The sequence below is a fragment of the Sphaerodactylus townsendi genome, linkage group LG03 (genome assembly GCF_021028975.2).
Source record: "Sphaerodactylus townsendi isolate TG3544 linkage group LG03, MPM_Stown_v2.3, whole genome shotgun sequence".
Classification (NCBI taxonomy): Eukaryota; Metazoa; Chordata; class Lepidosauria; order Squamata; family Sphaerodactylidae; genus Sphaerodactylus; species Sphaerodactylus townsendi.
The window spans coordinates 139,838,501-139,856,879 of NC_059427.1; the positions used below are offsets into that span (position 1 = coordinate 139,838,501).

The following is an 18,379-nucleotide window of genomic DNA, read 5'->3' on the forward strand; positions in this document are numbered from 1 at the left end:
CTAAGTGAATTAATGGGTCAGTGGAATTTGAACCCAGATCTTCCACATCAAGTGTCAACACTGTCTAGTGATGATATCTTGTAGGATGCCCTTAAAAATAAAGAACTTCAGTGTGATTCAACCAGTTTATTGCCACCATTAGCAGACCTTTGACTCAATTGGGCTGGGTCCCACCTATCCTTCTAGAACCAGCAAAAATCGGCTCAATCCTTGCTTCTATTTTCATCCCCCTTCTGTTATTTTTGAGCTCTGTTATCTTTACAAAATTGATATGCCACCTTTCTGGCCAATCAGGATCATCAAAGTGTTTAAAACTTTATAACAACGTGTAATAAAAACAGTTATAGCCACAACTGAAATACATATAAAAGCAAAAAAAACAATAATTAAACATAGCACAGGAGAGAGAGGATCCTCTGTAATCTGTGATGTAGGATGGGTTAATTTTTTGTACAGTGTTGCTTTGAAAAGCATTGAGAGAAAGCTCAGGAATAAGGATTGCTTCTCACATTCGGTGCCAGCCTTTTGCCAGTAAATCGGCTGCCCAAAAAAAACCCAAAAGATTTGTTAGTGCGTTTCCATGCTTGGCCCATTTTCTGAGTAGTTCCTCCTCTCCCCCCCCCCCCCAATTCCCATTCACTAGGATGTTGATGTAGAGATAATAAAAGTCACCATATTATGGGCTACTATTCATATGAGTGGTGCTGTGCTGTATCGTGTGGGGTAAAATACTTGCCATGGAGGGAATTTTTGGCATCGTGCTTGTGGTAAGAGTAAAATAGACTCACTTTGAGGTTGGGTGCCAATGTGGCCACATGGTGTAGTGGGGTCTGTGAGTTCCAGGTTTACATCTCCACTGTGCTGTGGAAACTTGCTGGGCGACCTTTGGCCAGTCACTCTCATCTCAGCCTAATGTACCTCACAGAACTGTTCAGATAAAATTGAGAAGAGAACTGTGCAAGGTGGTTGAGAATGGCAAGGTATGAATGAAGGAAACACCAGAGTGTATGTCTGTGTACCTTTTCAGACTATGCACAGGTTTTCTTTAACTCTTTCATTGCACCCTACCCTGTTTTCAACTGCCCAGTCCCTTGTTTGTCTCATCTTGTGTTCTTCCCTGCTCACATGAGTGTCTTAAGGCCCAGTCTACATGGACTGGAAAATGCTGTGATAAAAGCCTGAGGTGGTAGAGTGAGCTGTATCCCTTCAGTTTGGATCCGGGGTTGCCATTCCAAGTTGATCCTTTATGTAAAAAAAAATCTCCCTGGTGTGTGTGGGGAGGGGGGTGAATCTAGTTTAGGAAGGAAGAGGCTTTTACCAATTCCTCTGTTTGTTCCACTAATATTCTATTTGCAGGGAGTGGTATCTCTTGTATACTCTAATGTGGCAGAGTCCTGTACTTCATTCTCTTGCTTGTATAGATGCAACCATGCTTATGGGTAGGGTGTGTGGGCATGTGTATCGTGGGTTAGTTCTACTAGCATGTAAAGATGTCATGAAAAGCATCTGGAGACAGGAAACTCCCCTGTCAGCAGCAGATACCTCATTCAAGTGTAGAATAATAAATGTCTCCATCTTTTCTGCCCAAGTGGTGTTCTAACTTACCTAAGGGAAGCTATGATGATATTTTGCTGGAATTCTTGAAAACAAGACTAGAACAACCTGTTAAGGGCAGACAGCCTGTACCTCCAATGCCGCTTTCCGCATCACATCTCTGAACTTAGATGTGTCGGTTGATACAACATTGGGGGAAATGGGAGGACTCATTTCCTATGTAGCATTCTGCATCCCATAATAGTATCCTGTGGCTATGATAGCCTATTGCTGCAGGCAGAGATAAGAGCTGTGGAAAGGAACTCTGACTACTATGACTAGAGTGCCAGCTACACAGAAGTCCCCGATTTACCCGATTACGGAAGTTGTTACCTCAATATGGGGGTGGAGTGGGAGGTGACGGAGGGGTGCCTGACTGTCGTTAGGGGATGACGTCTTTGCTGAACACCTTGGCTACCGACACATGCCTGGTGTTCAGAACAGAAGTGACGTAAGTGTGAAGGAACAGAACAATTGGGTGAGAGACAGTGTACGCTTGGTGACAGTTTACTGCTTAATTTACTAATCTGTTTCAAAGTAAGCCTTCCCACTGGTTCAAAAAATGTTCCATGGTCAGGAACAGACCTGTGGAAAGATTTAGAAATAGTTTTTGATCCACTGGCTTTCTGACTTGACCGTCTGAAGTATAGAATTCCCGAAGCAAGAATTCTTAATAGCTTTCGTTCTGTATTGAACTTGCATTGATGTGTGACCATTGTTAAGCTCCCAGAGGAGTTACAGTGATGAATTTGTGCTCTGTGTCTACATTCTTCATACTTCAGAAGCTGAGGGTTCTCTTCACTATTGTACCAGAAGTGTAGTGTAAGAACAACCACCCATTATGGTTTTGAATTGCTGTTTTAAGTATATCTTCCTGCTGAATGGAGGTGCGTTAAGGGCACTGGTTCCTGCAGAAATATTGTATACAGTCTGACAGAAAGTTATTGCTGCATGAGCGTGGCTGAAGAATCCTTCTGGTATAATCAAAGTTGCTACCTTTTTTCCTTTAGCGTGCTCATGCCAAGCCTGTTGCTCAGTATTATTATTATTATTATTATTTATTTAATTTGTATACCGCCCGATCCCCGAAGGGCTCCGACTGAGCTCTGATCAGGACAATTGATAAGTGGGTTTAATCATGCAGAGAACCCATTTTCATGAGTAACCATTAACATGCTCGTTTAGGATGGGCGGGACAATATTTTGGAATATATGAACCCCAAGCCTTCTCTTGGAAATTCACTCTTAAATCTGCCATTTGATGCAAGATTTACTCAGTTTCAGGGTGGTTCTTGTAATGGCAACTTTAACTGAAAATAGGCCTAGTACAAATGTTTTCAGGAGGCAATAGCGCTCAAACTAATTTGCACCATGGACAAAAAAAAGCAGCTTTATTTGGCAACTCTCAGAGTGGTGATGTTTAGCTAGGCAGGTTAAATGGGGGGTGATAGTCTGTAATTTTGATAAGGACTTCTCCATTAGTAGTAGTGGAAGAGGTGGCAGGATCAAAACTGAGAGTCTAAAAATTGGTCGTCCAGATGGCTGCCAGTAGGGAATTCTGGCTTCTGTTAGCGTCCTGCCAGGCGTTTGGGGCTTGCAGCCGAACAAAAATGTGTATGTTAACAGCTTCTAATTCTGGCTTGAAGAAGATATCACGCCTCTTCTTTCATGAGAGTTTGTACTGTGCTGTGGGCCTCATACTGTAGGGTACCCATTGGATTATGTCAGCGAATAGTGTGCACATCAAGGCATCCCCCCCCCCCCCCACTATCCTGCGCCACACACATTGAGAAAGCTGAAGCTGTCAGGGGTAAGAGTCAGGTAGCGGATTCTTCAGTGTTTAAAAGAGAGAAACTGCCTTTAGAAGATGTGCTTTTTGTAACTGATGTATTCTCTGTCAGTGTTACACCAGGAAAGTGCAGGAGGACTCATAGACAGCCCTGAGACCAAGAAGGGGAAGGTCTGGATGCTGCAGCTCCTGGTTTCACTTGGAGGTTGATTTCTGCTTCTCATTGATAGCCTAGGTCTAGAACTCTTTGCCCACCCACTGTACTCCTTCCAGGGCAGGATTTGTCATACATAAAGAGCCATCATGAATTACTCTCGCCTGTCTGTAACCCTTAGGCAGCTTGGTCAGTTGCTGTTATGTTTGTTTCCCTTGATAACTTTTATTTGTATATTCTGCTTTTCCAACCAAACATTGGTGCTCAGTCTGACTTGCAGAGATTTAAAACAGATATAGATCAGACACACATAACGTTTAACATGACCAGCCTTGTCATTTTATTTATTCATTTATTTTTGCAAAAATTGTGTGCCACCTTTCTGCCTTCACAGAGACACCCATGCAAAACAGTGGGGGGGGGGGGAGGAAATCTTGCTACTAGACTTGTAAAGGGGTGGCCGATAAGGCATGTCCAGGTCAAATGGGATTGCCAACTCCCACCTTGACAAATTCCTGGAGATCTTGGGGCAGAGCCTGGAGAAGGGGCTCTGCTCTGATGGAATGTCATAAAGCACATCTTCTGAAGTGGCCAGTTTCTCCGGGCAAACTGATCCCTGTAAAGTGGAGATAGGACAAAATTCTAGGAGAAGTCCAGGCCCCGTCAGAGGTTGGAAACTTCAGAGCTACACTTAGGAGCAAAGCAGAGTGGGCTGGAAAAAGCATCCAGCTAATGATCTGGCAATGCCACAGAGATCCTGCCTGTAGGAAGCTGCGGAAACCATTTCTTACAGCTGAGTTACTCTCTAGCCTCTTGGCTTGGCATCAGCAGTTTGCTTCGGTGAATCAGTTGGGTAGTGAACACAGGTTTCAGCATTGCTATGTTCTCAGCAGGCTTTGGTCTGTCGCGTCTAATCGCTGGAAACCGCCAGCCATGTGCAAACCAGCTGTATCCCTGGAAAAGCAGCCCCCACCCCATAGCAGGAAACTAGTCACTCTCCCAGCCAGGAAATGAAAAGACTGTTTGTTTACAGAACCAACAACCGTTTGTGGGGTGTGTGTGATGTAGCCGAGGCTCATTTCACTTTCAAAACTCTGCAGCATGCAATTATTTGCATGCTTCTTTTACTGTGTGTCTCGGAGTCCCATTGAGGGGAGAGGCTGGGGAGGGTGGGCTTAAACCTTCCATTCTGTGCTACTGCAGAGGGAGAGGTACCTTCCCTTCCCTTGTACCCAGCAATGGAGGCCAGGAGTCCCATCCTCAACGCAAAGGATGTTTGGTGTGTCTCCCTCTTGGAGCCAGCCGCCTCCAGCTTGATATTGGAAGCACATGTTTGCATAAGCGTCTGTGTCCAATTACAGATGGAGACAGCAGTCTTAGCAGGTCCATGGCTGTTCTCGGGCCAGCGACCAAAGCGAGGGTGGGAGTGCAAGGGGGATAATCAAGTTTATATGAAGGGCAAGCATCCTTTCTCAGCTGGCGGCCATTTGGAGCAGCTTCTGTCACTTCTGGGTCTTGCTGGGCTCAGGAAGGCCCTTGGCAAAGATCTGTTTGTGTATTCTTGGAGTTCTTTCCTCCCTGTGGTTTACGATAAAGGCTCCCTTGGCCCCACTGATCTGGTCATTTGGCTCAGACTCTGAACAGCAAAGTGGTCTGCTATTTGTCCAGATTCAGTACACATGGCAGTGACACACACCCAAGAATCTGACCAAGAAAGTGTTCAAGATTGCAGCTCACAGTTGTGCTATGTTGCAAAGACTTGACTATTCACTTGATTGGCCACACAAAGGGGAGTTTAATATTCAAGAGAAGGAGAGAGTTTAGTTTCTATTTAGATGGGCCCTGAACAAAAGTGTGATATTTTAAAGGGGGTATGAAGCTTAGGGCAACTAGACTGTACTACAGTTCCCTACACAGTATCAACCTCCAAGGAGGTGTTTGAGTGGCATATTTAACACTCAGAGTACACTACTGTGTTTGCCCAGAGGTCAGCCATCATTCATAGTTAAAGAGTGAAACTCTGTCAAAATTTGGAGCAAGAGAGCTACAGGATGTTAAGTATAAGACATTTGCATAACTGAAAATGCTCATTACAGATGAGTGACATGCGGATAATCCACAAAGTTTCTGCGATCCAAACACTGGTGGCCAAGTGTTCTTTGCTAAGAAGCAATACAGTCAACAGCTCACAGTAACAAATACCCAGGGGCACCAGGCACAATTGTTTTAATGCACTGTTGTAAATCTATGCTTGGTTTACATTTGGTTTACTGGCAACTGTTCACCTTTCATTTCCCTTTCTGTAAATCATTTCTAAGAAACCCTGTGTGTGTGGGTTATGCCATCAAGTTGCTTTCAACTTATGGCAATCCTATCGATCAGTGATGGTGAACCTTTTTGAGACCGAGTGCCCAAATGGCAACCCAAGACCCACTTATTTATCGCAAAGTGCCAACACGGCAATTTAACCTGAATACTGAGGTTTTGGTTTAGAAAAAACGGTTGGCTCCGAGGCGTGCATTACTCGGGAGTAAGCTTGGTGGTAGTCGGTGGCTTTGCTTTGAAGCAACCGTGCAACTCTTCCAATGGGTGAATCATGACCCTAGGAGGGTTTAACAGCGCTTAACAGGGTTACCTACACTGCTTCCCCAAAACTAGGTCTTAGGTTTAATACTAAGGATCGAGCCCAGCAGCCTAGGCCAGCCTAGATGTGTGGGGAGGGGGGACTCTGTTTGCATGTGCCCACAGAAAGGGCTCAGAGTGCCACCTCTGGCACCTGTTCCATAGGTTCGCCACCACTGCTATAGATTAACCAACTCTAACATGTCCTGTCATTGACCGCTTTTCTCAAGCCTTGCAGACTGAAGGCTTCTTCCTTCACTGAGTCAAATCAATCTTATGTTGGGTCTTCCTCTTTTCCTATTGCCTTCAAATATTCCCAGCATTGTTTCTAGCCCTGTAGAAACCTTTTCCTGCCATTCCTTTCACATGCCAGTCATTCTAGCATTTTGCTTACGACTCCAATTAACCTTCCCTTTGAAATGTCTTTTATAAGGAGCCATATTTGGTTGTCTACTAAGCCACATTCGGCTCTCAAGCCATAGGGTGCAGACACTTGCATATGTACTCAATTGTTGCAAAACAGTAACCCTCAAGAGGTTGAGGGAGAATAGAAATGTCCTTCAGCAGCAGGAAGTATTTGGGGGTATTGAGGAATTTTTCTTCTACATTTCTTCTACAATAACTCCTTGCCCTCTTCTAAGCCTTTCAGATGCTTAAAGGAAGCAGCCACGTTCCCCCTCAACCATCTCTTCTCCAGACTGAACATTCCCAAGTCCCTCAGCCTTTCCTTATAGGGTTTGGTCTCCAGGCCACTACTTACCTTCATCGCCCTCCTCTGTACCCACTCCATTCTGTCTACATCCTTTTTGACATGAGGCCTCCAGAACTGCACACAGGAGTCCAGCCTTCCACATGGAGTTGAGGGGTGGGCAGGTGCGCCATTTAACATTGGTCCCAGTTTGGCTGGGTCCAGCTTTAAACTGCAGGCAAAAAAGGCATTGAGCCTTCTGCTTTCTCTCTGCCCTTGGTCAGAGTTTTCACCTTCGTTTACCTTATGTTGGCTCCTCATATATCTGAAAAAAAGAGAAGAGTTTGGATTTATACCCTACCTTTCTCTCCTGTAAGGAGACTCAAAGTGGCTTACAAACTCCTTTCCCTTCCTCTCCCCACAATAAACACCTTGTGTGGGAGGTTGGGCTGAGAGACTTCCAAAGAATTGTGACTAGTCCAAGGTCACCCATCATATGCAGGAGTGCAGAAACACATCTGGTCCACCAGGTAAGCCTCTGCCACTCAAGTGGAGGAGTGGGAAATCAAACCCAGTTCTCCACAGTAGACTCCACCTGTTCTTAACCACTACACCACGCTGTTTTTTCTTGTTGTAGCAAGCCTCCATGGCCAGCCTCGGCTCACTCTGAGCTTTGGTCTCTCTGATAGCTGGTTTACCCATAGAGATACTCTTCTTTAGATGTATGTCTTCCCCTCCATTTCTTAAACATTTCATTTTTCTTCCTAAGCAGTTACAGAATTAAAGAGTGTGAAAGGCAAATAGCTGCCTAATCCAACCTGAGAAATCAGCAGTAGCTGAACATGCTGTAAACAAGCCTCCTTTAGGATCTTATTTGAAGTCATAGAAGTTCTTGACAACTTCAACAGCTACTATGTCAGACTATACAGAAAAGCCATTGAAATCCACAAACACTGTTGGTTTCCACAGTTTCAACGAAAAGAAGAGAGTCTGAAAATCAATGAAACTCTGGTTACTGGAACTAAAAAAACACCAAAACTCAGAGACATTCACATGCAACTTCAAATGAACTCCACCTGGACACATGCAGATGTGCTTCACCCTCCTCCCACCTGTGAGGTGGACAAAACATATATCCCACCACACAATCACTCCATACTGTGCCATGGAGAGAAACACATCTTACCATTACATGCCTCTAAAGATACCAGCCATAGCTGCAGGTGAAACGCTAGGGGCAAAAGATAACAGACCACAGCCCAGAAAGCCCCATGCAGCCAGATCCTCTTCAGTCAGCAGCAAACCAGACAATAGAACAAACAGAATCTACTCTCCTGCAGACTACAAGCACCCATTCGCCCTCAAATGCTGTTCTCTCACACAGCAATATCATTTAATGTACCCTTAGCTGTTTAGGAAAGGGGCAGGGGAATCATGTACCTCACCAACAGCCGTCTCTCATGCTCCTTGCCCCAGCCCAGCTGACTCAGCTCTACCTCTTTCAAAGGCTCACAATCCCTGCCTCTCAACAGCAACAGTAGAGGGCACGGCAACTTAATTTACCAAACTATGCTTTTGGTAGTGTGGGGCACATGGTTCAGCCATGTGATAGGAAGAGAGTTATGGACTCTCCGATGTGAAGGGCAGGAGCACGGGGAGCAGACAAAAAAAAAGCTAAGGAGAGGAGCCAAATACTGAGAAATCTTCTAGCAAAAAATGATGGGTCAGAGCCATGGAAGGAATCCTCTCCGTGACTGGATGACCTCACCTTGTTTTCCGTCCTGTTCTTTGAGGCGCGTAAGGAGGCATGGCACCCTTGCCATCTGTTGCACCTTTCCCTCTGCCCACTAGTGCTCTGAGGAGATTTCCCCTCCAAAAGTTCCAACTGTCACTATGCTTTGCCTGAGTAGTCCTTTCAACTGTTAATATCGTGAAGCAGTAGCGTGAATGTGATGATTTTATTTGATTTATTTTCCTTCGTGTTTTCCCATTTTATGTTTATAATAAAACAGTAAAAATGTTATTTAACAGCTCAGCTGGGCATCTCTCAGTTAGGCAGAAAAGCCTGCCCTGAGGGAACACAAAAATAACCCCCTTTCCTTATGTTAAAAAATAAAAGGCAGGCAGCAGAGGTTCTTTAAAGTAAAAACAATGAAAGTAATTTTTTATTTACATACATAAAGAAAACTGATTTTGGCAAAGGAACAAAATGTGAATAAATCCGAAGCAAGTATTGAGTGGTTACCATATACACGATGCTACAGTCTCTCTCTTCACAAGTGCTACAAGCTTGGCTCAGGTCATTAGCTTAATATCTTCAAGATGTTACATTCAGTTTATTTTAAATAGACATACACACCCCAGTTTGGGTTACACTATATTCAGTTGTTCATACTGTTGGTTTTACAAGATCTTTCTTTTACCCTCAGGTAAGTATTTCAAAAACAGTACTATATGCTAGACAATCCTTTCCACTGGGTGTGGCTATCCCACACATTGCTTAAACAGAACAGGAATTCCAACTAACCCTTAGGAAGCCAACTCCTTTAAACTTTATATTAAAAATCCCACACTCATAAGCTTCACTGCTTAGTATCTTAGTATTCCTCAGAGTAAAACAACCAAGCAACATGTGTGTTTATTTAATTATTTAATAATTTTGTTTTCACCAGGGATGTAGTACAGAGTCTCCTTTTAATCTGACCCTCCAGTCCCTCAGAGTAGCTTAACCAGCTTTGAATGAAGCCCAATTGGCACACACCCATTCATTCTGGCTCTCTGTTCAGAACTCCTTCAAAATCCCCTCACACAGCCTTTAGAATTCTGCCTTTTGCAGCCACCCAGTTACAAGCAGTCCTGACTTAGCTATGTGTGGGCTGCCGTCCTCTTGCAGAAAATAAGGTTATGTGCTGGTAATCGCACACACCACCAAAAGGCAAACTCTGTTGGGTTTCTGTGACACACCTGAGAGGTCTGACCCAAAGGGGTGAAGCCTGCTCCTGTTGGGAATACAATCAAATTATGAAGAAATGTTATGTTGGAGACCGAGTTAGGATAAAATGGTTGCATTTTTGTTTTTAAATAATAGGTGGTCATGTTAAGTATTCATTGTGTTTGAAGGGTGTGATCCTGAAACTATCTGCCAAATAGAACAGATATTTACATTTCATAGCTGGGACATAGGACTTCCTTTTTGAGCCATTGCACATTCCTTGCCTTGATGTCTGGGCTGCAGTCACTGACTGCAGATTTTATACATTGCAAACAAGGCATGGCAAAAGAAGCAGCTCCTGAGAGGCCCAGCAGTTATTTAGAAAGATCAGCCCTGGAAAGGGGAATGTTGGGAACATGCCTGATAACTGTAGATGTTCATGTCTGTGCTCCCGTTTACCTTCCTGTTTCAGATATTAAAGTTTGGATGTAGCCAGTGGTGGAATCTTTTAGACAAGAGCTAAAGGGCTCTCACACCCTTACCCTGTGGCGTGCCACCTGCGTCCTAGACTGAATTTGACCCAGCTGGATCCTAGGCTTACTATGGAGTTGTCCTGAATTTTCTTTATGTTGCTTATTGGTTGTCTTAAGTATATTGGGTGGGTTTTTCAAACTGCTTTGGGTCCGTCAGTGAGAAAAAAACTGGGATATAAAATATTTAAATTATTGGCTTGCTGAAGAAATAGTTCTCAACATACACAAGGGCTTTTTTGGAAGAGGGAAGGAGGTTGACAGTTGGAGAGAAGATGGGAACGTATCCAATAGGGAGCAAGTTTCAGTCTGGGGCAGCCAGCCCTGAAATTATCTGTGTAGGTGGCTACCTTGATTAGTCCTGTACAACTGGAAAACAGTGAGCTGTTTACAGAGCAGGGAGAAGAAGAGCATGGACCTTCCCTTAAACTCTCTGGTGCTGCTGCAGCAGCCCCACTGCTCAAACTAAAAAGCATCTGGCTCACAGAGACTTTTGCGGGGTTCCCTGGAGCCTCCTCATAATGGGTTGACTTGCTTCACTTTTTGTTGCCCTCTAGTCAAGATGTAAATAGCCGCAACACAAAGGTTGCAGTTATCTGTTCTTTGTATCTGTGTATCCCCCCCTCCCCCGCTTCTCCCCTGAGTTCAAAGAGCTGTACTCCTCATAATGGGGCCAAAGAGCAGGTGATTTTCCCTCTCCCATTCAGCCCTCAGAGCCATTCTAGAGATGTGTGGAGCCAGGGTTGCCTTTTGCTCCCAGCTGCCGTTCTCCCGGGCCACAATTCAATGGCACCATGAGGGTAGTGTGCATGTACCAGTACAGCTCACAGGAAGTCAAGGCATCTTCCTGCCTAACTTGAGTGGGTCTAGATCTCCTCAGCAGCAGAGCTTCACTCAAGCCTTCTGATTCTTTCTTCTTGGGCCCCCCCCCCTCTACATGTGGGGCACCCACTTTATTGACAGGCCCTAAGCATCTCAGATGGGGTGAATCCTCCGGTCAGTGCTGCCGAGAATCATGGCCCTTTGGGGTCATCCCCCCCAGCAAGCTGTCCAGGTGTGGTTTTGACTTCAGAACTCTGCTTAATAAACTTGGGTTTCAAAACACTTGTGAACAGCACCCAGTTTGTGAGGAAGTACCAGTTTGAGCTGACACACTGCAGTTTGAAAGGCTTTCAGTCATTTTAGGCTTGTGAAAACAAAGGAATATAGGGTGTGTGTTGTGCATTCAGATCCAGACCTTAGCTGATATTCTGAAACATCCACGTTGGAGTGTGAACAGATGTTTGCTTTCAATGGTAATTCCAATTGCATGTGTGGCTCTTTAATAGAAACCTGCTGCCTTGTATCTCGGCTGGTCACGAAGAAGACGTTGAGTTCAACCAAAAAAACCCCAAAGACGTATATGTGTGCACACGTCGCACAACTTTGGAAACTTAATGACAATGCTCTGTCTTTTATTACCAACTGCTGTTTGTGACTCTGCCAAAATGTCTGACATTCTCCATGCTAAATGTGAATTGGAATGTGGGGCCACCGCCCACCTCTGAGGGTGGCTGGATATATTTATGCTAATAGATTTGGCTAATAGACCCTAGCCTCAGCTCCCATCATGCACTGGGGCCACTCTTTTGCTTAAATACCCAACAATGAGAGGGTTTGTTCTGGATGGGCTGGATGATTAATTTATTTTAAAATTGGTCTTGGGGTAAAACAAAGCCCTTCTCTCCCAAAGATTTTTCATTTCCCCATAGCACTGAGACATATGTCTTTTAAAAGCCTGCAGTGTTCAGAACGTGACTTTAACTGTGCCTGTTTGACATCCAAATTGGTGGGTGTTCAGCAGCTGCAAGAGACCCTCTTATGAATTTGTAATCTCAAGTCAAGTGTCTGAAACATTTGACTTTAGGGCTTCTTGGGGTGGGGGTAGGGGCTTTCTACGAAAAGCCACTCCAATGCTCAGGTTTATGCTGGAACTGGTAGTCGGTATCCTGTTAGTCCTAGAGGACCTAACAGTAAATAGGTCATTCATTCACATCTAGTTCTGATCTTTATGCAGATTCTCCGGCATAAAGTAGACTGAATCTGAAAGGTTCCAGCATACCTTGAAGGCACAGTCATTCATCGGGACAAAGAGCTGTGTGTGTCAAATGGCATTTGAATGAGTTATACAGGTCATGTGAATGGGGATGGATACAGCAACTTCATTGAGCCAATTTTTAAATTTTCCTCCAGCCTCAGGCACCTTCCTCCAGTTTAAGTGGTGCTTTCTGTAATGGAAGAGACGCTTAACTTGCCTTCAACAATACATCCTTGGAGGATGGTTGCATCCAAGGCAATCATATTTAACATGGGTATAGCACAGTGGTGGTGAACCTTTTGCACTCCAGATGTTATGGACTACAATTCCCATCAGCCCCTGCCAGCATGGCCAATTGGCCATGGAGTGCCAAACATCTGGAGTGCCAAAGGTTCGCCACCATGGGCATAGCACCTTTCTAACCTGAATTCAGTAGCCCAGGCTAGCTTGATTTCATCAGATCTTGGAAACTAAACAGGATCAGCCTTGGTTGGCTGCTTGGACAGGAGACCACCAAGGAAATCTAGTGGTGCTACACAGAGGCAGGCCATGGCAAACAATCTCCATCTATTATCATGAAAACTCCATGAAGGGTCACCTTAAAGTTAGCTGTAACTTAATGGCAAAAAAATAGCACCTCTTGGGGAGCTCCGAAACATTTACATGCGTTGCCTTGAAGACTTTAGGTCAGTGGTGGCGAACCTTTGGCACTCCAGATGTTATGGACTACAATTCCCATCAGCCCCTGCCAGCACAGCCAATTGGCCATGCTGGCAGGGGCTGATGGGAATTGTAGTCCATAACATCTGGAGTGCCAAAGGTTCGCCACCACTGCTTTAGGTAGCTATGCTAGTTCATAGAAAAATTCCAAGAAGGCTATTGGTGCTTTTTTTCTTCCAACCAACCAAAATGTCACAACCCTCAGTAAGCATCTGGATTCTCCAGTATGTTTCATCGTGCTGGAAGAATTCTGACCAATTCAGAACTTGTTTACTGCGTTGTGATATCATGGTTCATTTCAATAAAAAGTTATTGTTTTAATAAACAACCCTCAGTAGTGCTTCGTAACAGTGCTGTGCAGTAGGTGAAATGATCCCAGTCGTCTCTGGTGGGAGATGTGAAGTCAGGAGATGGTGGCGGCTTACCTAAGGCCACATAAAAGTGTGTAGCTGAGGTGACATCTGAGGTGGGGACTTAACAATTCATGCTGGCAACAGCATCTGTAGCTGCATCTAGGAGTACTTCACTATTGAAAAGTTAGCTCACATTATATTCCAGTGGAGTAGGCATGTTGGATTGGTGTAGTGTAGTCTTGTCACACTTTAAAGATTAGTCAGTTTATTGAAGCACAAGCTTATGTTGGCACGCATCCAGTGGAAGGGGTTCTAGTCCATAAAAGCTTATCCCTCAATAAATCTATTAGTCTTCAGAGACCCACAAGATTCCTTTTGGTTAGGAAAAACTGCACAGTTTCTTTGTAATTTTTTTTGCTTCTGCCAAAGTGTTTTCAGGTACGAGTACAACATTTTAAATGATTTTTAAAAAGAAAGAAAAACGACACAGTAGTGTTTGAGATCGTGGCTTCTTTTTCCCTGCCTCCTGGAAGAGTAGAGATCAGGAAATGGACTCTACCCTTTTTCCCAGATTAAAATGTCGACAGTACTGAGCAGTTATAGAAATCCAGAGAACATGGCAGTAATTACACAAACTTTCTATTCTGGCATATTTTAGGACCCCAGTACACTTGTAATTTCTCTGACTTCAAAACCTTGAAATAGATCGTTTATGCCTGTGCTATCAGTGGAGCCAAAATGTTCTGGTCTTTTTCATTCTGTATTCTTGGTTAATTATTTTTTTCTTCTGTTGCTTCTTTCTCAGGGCTCCGGATTCAAATGGCAGTCTCTCAGTCAGTCACCTGAGCAGCACAGGTATGTGAATGTATTGTCAAAGGCTTTCACGGCCAGAATCACTAGGGTGTTGTGGGTTTTCTGGGTTGTGTGGCTGTGTTCCAGTCGCATTTCCTCCTGACGTTTTGCCTGCATTTGTGGCTGGATGCCACAGATGCAGGTGAAATGTCAGGAGGAAATGCTACTGGAACACAGCCATACCACCTGGAAAACCCACAACACCCCACAGGTATGTGATATTGTTCCTTTTCTGCCAGGAGAATTGAGCGGGACCAGTAAGTTTTGTTCAGGCTGCAGTTTACTCTTAAGACAGGACAGGCATGTAGCCCTGCAGTTTTCTTTCTTTAGATGAAAACAATCTTTATAGGAAGCAGCCTCTGTCTCTGATGAGTACATAATGCTCGCCTTGTGAATTCCATCCTTGGAGTTAATTTATTCCAGTGTGTCTTGTAAATCGCTGGTCACAGTTGTGACATCCGCAACCACCCTCTGGTGTCCTCAACTCAGTTCATGGTCTCTGGGGTGTGAATGACATTCAGGGAGGGGTGTTAATGACGGGGCCCTCTATTCATACCTCTGAATGAGGAGGCCCTTCAATAGCAACAATAGCTTGACTGATTTCTAAAGATCGCATGCAAATGGATCATCTGGGGGAGTTTTGGACACTTCCCCCTCCTGTGGTGTGCTTAATAGAGAGGTAGAGACCTTGGCCTTTATACACATGGGTTAATTCCCAGAGCATTGTTGGGGCCTTTTGGCTTTCCCTGGGGGGTACTGTTGAGAATGACAGATCCGTAATCAGAACTTATATACCCTCTTGCATTGCCGAGATTACCTCTCTTGAATCAGAGGATGGTTCTGGGCTTACAGCTGCAAACAGAATCCCCCAAGACAGCACACGTTCTGCTTATTCTCTTGGGAACTGTAATTTAAATCAGTCTCTGTCTGTTTTCCAGACAAACTCCACAGCTAGATCATGGAGGCCAGGGAGGCTGCGGACAAGGAGTTCCATAATGCTTTAATTAACAAAATGTTTCCGAGTAGTTGCCCTGATAATAAACTGCAAACTTTTATCACAATCATTCCCATTTTACTGTTGGGAATCAGAGCAGGGGATGCCGATGTGCCCGTTGATTCCCTGAATGTGTTTTGTACAGAGAGATGGGAAAAGTCTTCGTTATTTGTGGAACCACTGATTCAAGAGTCGGTCCCTTGGCATGTGCAATCAGTAGTGAATCCAGGAGATCAAGTAGGTAGGCCGTGTGAAAAGTAATTAGAAGGCTGCTGCCATTGCTGTGGTGAAGTTTTATCCCTTCCCCACTCTCCCAGGAGATAAACAGAAATTGCCTGCCCCTGTATCGATGGAATTTCATTGGCAGTCAGACTTCTCTAGTGGGCTAATGAATTGATTGGACTCTCTTGTGGGCAGAGGTTAGATTAGGTCCTGCAGTCCCTGCTCAGGATTTAGTTGAGTTCCACTCCATGATCAGAAAGGCTTCAATGGTGTAGATATTGGTCAAGAACACAGTGGCTTGTTCTAGATTTGGGACTGAAAGAAGATGCTGCTAACAGCAACCAAGAGCATTTGGCAAGCATCGTCATCATGCATCATGCTTCAGTTCCTCAAAACAGGAATATGCCATTATCAGTGTGACTATTTATCACAGTGCATAGTTAAATCGTGGAACTCGTTGCCACATGATGTAGTGATGGCTGCCAACTTGGAAGGCTTTAAAAGGGGAGTGGACAAATTCATGGAGGTGATCAAGGACTACTAATCATGATGGCTATCTACTTTTTCCAGTATCAGAGGCAGTGTTATCAGTCGCTGGGGAGCCCAGAGAGGAGGGTGCTGTTGCAGTCGTCCTGCATGTGGACTTCCCAGAAGCCTCTGGTTGTCTGCTGTGTTAACAGAACACTGGACTTGACAGGCCTTTGGTCTGATTCTGCATGACTGCTCTTATGTTCTTTGACACTGCTTTGCTTGCAGTTTACAGAAGGATTTGGCATCTCCTTCAGATTTTTCTGAAACCCCAACTTCTGCTCAGAAGGGAAATGTGGATTCCCAAAAGGTTTTCTCCTCGGGCACACGTAGAGGTGCAAAGGAAACTTTGCTCTATTTCTAGAGCTGCTTGGATGTGATTTGACTTGTTAACAAAGGGGAAAGAAGTTTCAAGCAATGATACCTGGCAGTTCCACAGATGACAACCAGGTCCAGCTGTCTTGGAATCGGTTCAGTGCAACTCACTTAAGTCACTGTGTCAGGAGGGAGGCTCTGCTTCATGTGAGCCAGGGAAATATTTTACAGCCAGCCACAGGGCCACATCTTCTCTTAAATGCTTCTCCAAACCCACAAAGGGGGTGGCGCAAGTCACGTTACATGTTAGATGTGCTACCTTCTGTGTCTGGACACAGAGCAATAAGTCCAGGGGGTTTGCTCCCCTCTGCCCCATTCAACCCAGAACTGAAAATCTGCCATTGTATCTCAGTGGTCAACCATATGTTTTGCCTGTGCAAAGTATTTTGCATCTCTTGCTTAAAGAATCAGATAACAGGTGTTGGAAAAGACCTTTCTCTCCTTGCTGTCAAACAGCTGCTGCTAATCAGATGAGGAAATGTGGATCTAGACAGACCAGTTGTCTGTTTTCTGATATTAGGCAGATTCAGATTTTTTTTTCATCATTGATGCCAAAGAGTCCTTTAACCTGGAGTAACTTACATTTGGTCCATAAAAGGAAGAATTTCAAATGCTAGTTTCTTAGCCTTGCTTGTGAAAACATCTTCTTAAATTCATCTTTTAATTTGACACATCCATCAGCAGATACTTGCTGTGGCGACTGAAGAAAACTTCCATATATAGAAGGAACAAATCTCTGAATAACTGAACTAGAAGAAAACATGGCGGGAGACCTTGGCTTCTATGCCTTTTTCTTGGCCCACTGCAGACAGATTCTAGAGACAGAAAGAGAACACACACATAACCAGGGGGCCAGGGAGGCTCAAGCTCCAGGTGCTCCTGGGCAGTGCAGGAAGAGTCGTCCCCCCCACAATTGATCTAGCCCACCTCACCACCTGGAAGTAAGTTAATCTTAATTTTAAAGCAACAAGAGACTTGTGACGAGGGGGGGAGTTGTCCACTCTCCCCCATCATCACTGAAAAGCCTCTGGTTGCTTTAAAATTAAGATGAACAATTTCAGATGAGCGGCACTGTGGCCAGGAGACTGGGGGTGGGGATAATGTGGGAGGGGGGTTCTTTCCCTGGCCTGTCCCTGGCTTGAGTTGCCTCTCTGCCGCAGCACCGCTCTTCTGAAAGCAAGTTCATTTTAATTTTAAAGCAACCAGAGCCTTTTGGGGGGCAGTGGCGAGGAGGGAAGGGGATGTGGGTGACCTCCTGCCCCTGATGCCATTTTCTTCCTCCCCCCCTTTCTCTCCCTATCATGCTTTGGTCACATTATGAGAAGGCAAGTGTCCCTGGAAAAGACAATAATGTTAGGAAAAATCAGTGGCCAAAGGAAAAGGCCAGTGGCCAATAGGAAGACCCAAGATGAGATGGATTGACTCAGCCAAGGAAGCCACAGCCCTCAGTTTGCAAGTCCTGAGCAAGGCTGTTAATGATAAGATGATTTGGAGGACTTTGATTCATAGGATTACCATGAGCTTGAAGTGGCTTGACGGCACTTAACGCACTCACGAGCAAGACTGAACCTAGAATGTTCTGCAGGCAAAACAGATACTCTACTGCTAAGCTATGACTGCACTTGTAAGACAAAAGGAGGAGGTGGGTTAAAAAACGATGCCAGAAAGAAAGAAAGGTGGTGGAGTATTACTGTCTCCTGTATTTGGAGATCAGGTGAAACAGATATTTCAATAACTGTTTCCTCCACTCTAGTGTAGTGTTTTTCATGTGTGGATTTTTGCATTGTTGCTTAGCAGTGGAACTCACTGTGTCAAGATGCTGCCAGTGGGCCATCCAGTTCTGTGATCATGTGCATATATGCCACGTGCTAGCATGGGATCTAGCACAGCAGAATGGAATGATCTGTGAGAACCCTGGTTCAAATTTTACCTGTGCCACTCACTAGGTTG

General features: G+C 44.6%; 1 protein-coding gene across 1 annotated transcript in view; it reads left to right on the top strand.

Annotated features, from left to right (window-relative positions):
* TAMALIN (trafficking regulator and scaffold protein tamalin) overlaps positions 1-18,379 on the top strand; it is a 39,432-nt gene that overhangs the window by 5,576 nt on the left and 15,477 nt on the right. Inside the window, exon 2 of the mRNA XM_048491945.1 lies at positions 14,264-14,313. Coding sequence (XP_048347902.1) covers positions 14,264-14,313 — 50 coding nt within the window. The remainder of the gene's footprint in view (positions 1-14,263; positions 14,314-18,379) is intronic.